The sequence below is a fragment of the Salvia hispanica genome, chromosome 6 (genome assembly GCF_029641045.1).
Source record: "Salvia hispanica isolate PSC_SH4W2 chromosome 6, Shi_PSC_v1, whole genome shotgun sequence".
NCBI classification, from domain to species: Eukaryota; Viridiplantae; Streptophyta; class Magnoliopsida; order Lamiales; family Lamiaceae; genus Salvia; species Salvia hispanica.
The window spans coordinates 10,730,904-10,736,055 of record NC_142697.1 but is presented as its reverse complement, the minus strand read 5'-3'; the positions used below and the strand labels follow the sequence as shown (position 1 = coordinate 10,736,055).

Here is a 5,152-nt window from a genome sequence, read left to right as displayed (position 1 = left end):
CCGTCCTTCGATACTTCCATCGAGCGATGACGCAGCTAATGTTTGCCCAGATTGACGGTTGGAGTGTCTCCCAAACCGAGATGGACGTGATTTGGAGCTTGCTCAACAAGAAGGGGATCAACTTTGGAATCCTCTTCACCATCTACGTCGATCGCATCTCCAAGAAGGACGGAAGCCCTATTTGTTGTGGTGGGTTGATCACGGCATTTGCCGAGTATGTTGGCATCCCGACAGTGGACTTCACTCCGGATATAGGTGAGATGTACATCACCTACGAGGTTTTGTTCGCGGTAGGGCTTTTGAATCCGACGCGAGCGGCCAAACCTTCTTTCTACAGTTGGCACGAGATCAATTTCATGTTCCACTCCCACAATTGACCAAGGTTGATACGTGGGACAACAAGGCCAATTGGAGGCTCGACACCGCCGCCCACCGGAGTGCAATTGAAACTAACCCCATCGAGGGAGAGTTTAGGAGGCGGAACATGCCGCTGCGCGTCCCCAACTTCGAACCGGATGTTGATTCCACCTACGCCGCCATTGATGAATATGTGGAGGGTGGACAGCATTCATATGCTCAAGAAAGTGGGGTACCGCCGCCGCCGCCGCCTTGACATGAAGAGGAAGATGAGGACGAAGTAGAAGGCCACCACCGCCGCAACAGGAGGAACCGCCGCCGAGGCCGACCGGATCCACAAGAGGAGTTCCAAGCCGGTACTTCCGCCCAACTGAGGGGTATTTTCGGAAATCAGTTTATTAATCTGCATAAAATACGTGAATCTCTTTCCTTCTCTCAATTCTTCGATCTTCATACAATCTTCACGCAATCTCCATCAAGTTTTACGCAATCTTCTTCAATTTCTCGCAATTTACGTTAGCTATATAATCTGCATCAACATCTTCTTCAATCTGCATCGATCTCCACGATCTACCTCAATCGCGATCTGCCCCAATCTGCAATTCCTTCAATTCACGTTCTACCTCCATCGCGTTTTGCTTTCTCAATTTTGCTTCCTCAATTCACGACCATTTTGCAATTGCATCAATTCACGATCTGCATCACCGGACAATCGCGATCTGCATCAAATTTTCGATCGATCTACCTTAGTTTTGGATGACATTTAGTTTCGACGGTGATCGGGCGAGCGTTTGTGCCCAAAATCATGAGAATCCTCGACAAATAGAGGATTAGGGTCACAATCATTCTTGATTGCACAGTATTTTTTTTTTTTTTTGTTTTTTGGTTGCCACCTTCTTGTACAAAGTTTACGCATCAGTCTTCAATTCTGTTAGCTCTCCGAATACACGTGCAATGGGGCGTGTACGATATGGTGCAAGTGTCGTATGACTTGAAGATGGGGATGAAGGTGTATTGGGAGGTGGTGACACGGAGGATGGTGGATAACATGGTGTTGCACTTGATGTTCAACATGGGAAAAGTGATGAATAAGGAGATGTAGAAGGAGTTAATTGATGAGTTTATGGGGCCACATGGGAATGGGCTGGAGAGGATACTGGATGAGCTGATGTCGGTGGCGGAGAAGATGAAGAAACTGCAGAGCAGCGTGGAAATCATTTTTATTTAGATTTCGATTTTACTTCATTCAACTATGCTATAACTTCATTCAGTTAGATCATTAGTTCATTCAACTAGGTTAATACTTTATTATTTAATTTTCTATATGACTTCATTTGATTAGGTCATTACTTCATATTTATGTTCTATTACTTCATTTAAATAGTTCCATCACTTCGTTCAACCAGATTTTTACTTTAAGGGATTCTTGAGCATATGAGGAAGAGTGATTAATACTTCATTCATATGTGCATTTACTTCATTCAACAAGTATACCACTTCATCACAATAGGATTTTACTTCATTGAACTTCAATTGGGTTATCACTCTAGTCCATTACCTCATTAAATGAGGTTATAACTTCAAGTAATGTTGATGATAATAAAAAGATTGAATTTTCTGCCATTGCAAGTGAAGAGAGGAAGGAGCGGAGATCCTTGAGGGCAACGTAGGCTTTGGGGTGATTGGATTTTAGTTCTGTACTTCAGTCTTGTAGTTTATTACTTCATTTACACTTTGAATTTGAATTTGTTTAAACCTTTTGAAAGCTTAAAGAGAATAAACTGTGTGAAGTGTTTTTATAGACTGGATTTTCAGCATAAATGATGAATAATGATATTGAATTGAATGATACACCTAAATTATGATAATTTACTACTTATTCTGGATTCTTTCAATAATCATCCAATTCCTTGTCTCTGTCACCTCACTTGTCACATTTTGGACAAACTATATTATATGCATACTAAGAGATATTATAACTTTTTGGTTTTTTAGTCGATGAATCACAACACAATTTAGCTGGTATGACGCCTCCTCCATCTAATGCTAACAGACTAGGAGGGTTGAGTCATTATGAAGTGATAGAAGACAATTAATTTATTACTTCTATGAAAAAACCAGCAACTTTTTTACTATGATTTTTTTAAACAAAAGGAATAAAGAAACTACGAAATAGTACTATATTATGATCTGAATTGCATCATATCAACCCATTTAGGTACATATGTTCCTATGCATCAGCACCAGGTGAAGCCGTTCAAATCCAACTGCTTGCAGCTTGAGCCCGCGTCGTCTGTGTTAAGATCCAGTTTGCTCGAAAACAAGGGCAACTGCATCTGGTTCGATGTCATCGTCTTATTCGTCTTCTCAACTTTCATCATATCATCTGCTTCATGAACTCCGATCCCAATCGACAGATTGTCAAACATTCCGCCATCTTTGACGTCGCCGCCGCGCCATCTCTGCTTCATGCAGGCTGAATCACTCATGTTGTTGTTGTTTTCCTTGCGTGCCTGTCTGAAGCCAACATGATTATTGTACGATTCCTGGTCTCTGAGAGTGGACGACGAGGTCAAGCAGCTGTCGATGGAGCAATCTGCTGGGTGCAGGCACAGATCTGATAGCTGTGGGAATGCAGCATTCAAACATTGCGTGGAGACCTTTGACGCCAGATCGGATAGCTGAACCTTAGCTGCCTCGAGCCCGATTGTTCCCATGTTCTGACCCCCGAGGGTCTCCTGCGCTTTCTCTAGCACAGACTGCAGATATTTTCCCTGAGCCTCGATCCTCAGCTGCAAATGCCGCTGCACCTATGTTATGCAGTGTTGCTTTGTGAGTTGATGAACTGAGAGTAAAATTAGAGACACGAAAAAGTAGTGTTTTATTTTTAATGGAACAGAGCGAGTGTGTTTACCTCGAGCTGTTCGTGTAGCCTTCTTTGCACTTGAATCTGCATTTCTATGGCTTCGCCTAAGTGCATGTTTCTGTTGAAATAAAAATGGTTAGATAATTATGCTTATGTACGGAGCAGTTGATAACGTTATATATTTCTCTTACTTATTTGTCTGGTTTACTGTGTTTGGGATTTGTGCTCCGCTTTCCGGCGGCATGGCTTCAATCAGAGGTTGTTTAAGTAAGTGTGTGACATTTCAACAAAACATAGCTTCCACAAATTATAAGATGTCTTACAATTTTTGTATGCTTGTCCATGAATGTTTTTACTCAGCCTGTATTTCTGCAGCAAAAAAATTGGCAATTGAGGTTTTATTTTTATAGTACTACATGTTATGACTAATTTTGATTAGGAAATGTTTACCTGAAGGTGACTCTTCAAGTGGTATAAAGTGAGGCCTTGAATTCCCATTAGTTTCAATACTGATTTTGGAGTGGCTTCTGCATCATACCAAGTACTATATGTAATGAATCATTTGATAATTGTGATGATGGTTGAGAATTGGGATGTGCTTACTCTCTGCTCCGCCGAGCTGATTGACTGCTTCGATGAAGCGTTCATGCAGGTCCGGAGTCCACTTCAACCTCGGCTTAGCATCCGTGGAGAGTACAAGCCCTGAATCCTCGTACTCCGACATTCTTGTTGAAGCTTGAAAGCTCTTCCCTTGCTGATGATGATACATTCCTGCTTACAATTCGACGAATTAATTTAGGCCGAATGTTGCTTAATTACTGCATAATCTGTAGTCCTTTCTCTGCTAGGTGTGTACTATCTCTTGTTGTATCATACTATATGCTACAATGTCTTAATATAAACATATGAAGAGAAGCATAGAATCTTGAACAGGGCCAGAGAGAGAAGATTCAATTCCAATTCTCCGACAGCTGCTCTTCACAATATGGCTTTGTTGAAAATTTTAACACCCTACAAATAGGTGCAGGAATAGATCCCACACTCATACATTTTTCTGTGATTATGCGAACCATATTCCTGGAATTTATTGGTGGAATAATATTTATTCCCTCCTCCCCCTCTTTGATGCGGAATGTGGATTGGAGGAATTCAGTCACCATCTATGATCCTTCCTCCGTTCCAAGGTAGTTAAAAGCATTTCTTTTAGGTACGAGATTTAAGAAATTGATGTATTGAAGGTTAAAGTGAACAGAGTTAAGTATGAGAGATGATAAAGTTTTTATCAAAAAAAGAAAATGACTCAACTACCTTGGAATAACCCAAAAATGTATACGACTCAACACCCTTAGGACGGAGGGAGTATTTATTATGTTCCCAACCAAACAAGTTCAATTTTGACTGAAGCATCAATGTTAATCTTGATAATAATGGAAAACCAAACCTCTGTAAATAAAGTGATGAATCATCTCATTTACTTGAATTGTGGAGGGGTGGGATCAACGGTATCTATTCTCTTAAAACAAAATTGATGCTTACATAGCCCAATTTTATTGGGACCCCTCAAAAAAGAAACACCCAGAGAGAAGTGTGATCATTATTAGTAAATGACATGCAAAGAGGTAAATCACATCTTTTTACGTGACTAATTAGGTCCATCCCATGGGTGCATCTATACCATGACGATGTTGATTTAGAGTTATAGTATTAATCAATCTAACTCAATGCAATAATTAAGAAACTAGTAGATGGTGACAATGCCCAATATTAGTAATGTCAAATATTGCTAAAAACCATAAATCTGGCTAATTGCTAAAAACCATAAATCTGGCTAAATAATTATGTACCATCTGATCATGCAAAAGGAAATGATATTCTGAGCATTAGGAAAGATCATTTGATTCTGATATGTTTGCATATTTTATTCAGTTT

At 40.2% G+C, this 5,152-nt stretch overlaps 1 protein-coding gene across 2 annotated transcripts; it reads right to left on the bottom strand.

The window, feature by feature from the left end:
* Nucleotides 1–2,436: 2,436 nt before the first annotated feature.
* LOC125204587 (myb-related protein 2-like) lies at nt 2,437–4,210 on the bottom strand. 2 transcript variants are annotated; one of them, XM_048103278.2, is made up of 6 exons: nt 3,827–4,210; nt 3,674–3,750; nt 3,547–3,592; nt 3,415–3,469; nt 3,272–3,341; nt 2,437–3,161 (listed from the first exon to the last, which is right to left on the bottom strand). In XM_048103278.2, exons 1-6 carry the CDS (start codon nt 3,990–3,992, stop codon nt 2,595–2,597), a joined length of 981 nt encoding a protein of 326 aa, XP_047959235.1. In that variant the 5' UTR covers nt 3,993–4,210; the 3' UTR covers nt 2,437–2,594. The 2 variants fall into 2 exon arrangements, with proteins under 2 accessions (XP_047959235.1, XP_047959234.1); XM_048103277.2 differs by having other exon boundaries at nt 2,437–3,167; nt 3,827–4,208.
* Between the last annotated feature and the right edge of the window lie 942 nt (nt 4,211–5,152).

Bases quoted from the DNA above. Each gene is read 5' to 3' on its own strand.
- LOC125204587 (XM_048103277.2), bottom strand. From the start codon at position 3,992: ATGTATCATCATCAGCAAGGGAAGAGCTTTCAAGCTTCAACAAGAATG. The intron at 3,751-3,826 runs GTAAGCACATCC...GGTATGATGCAG, and splicing joins TCAGCTCGGCGGAGCAGAGA to AAGCCACTCCAAAATCAGTA. The intron at 3,342-3,414 runs GTAAGAGAAATA...TTATTTCAACAG, and splicing joins ACAGTAAACCAGACAAATAA to AAACATGCACTTAGGCGAAG.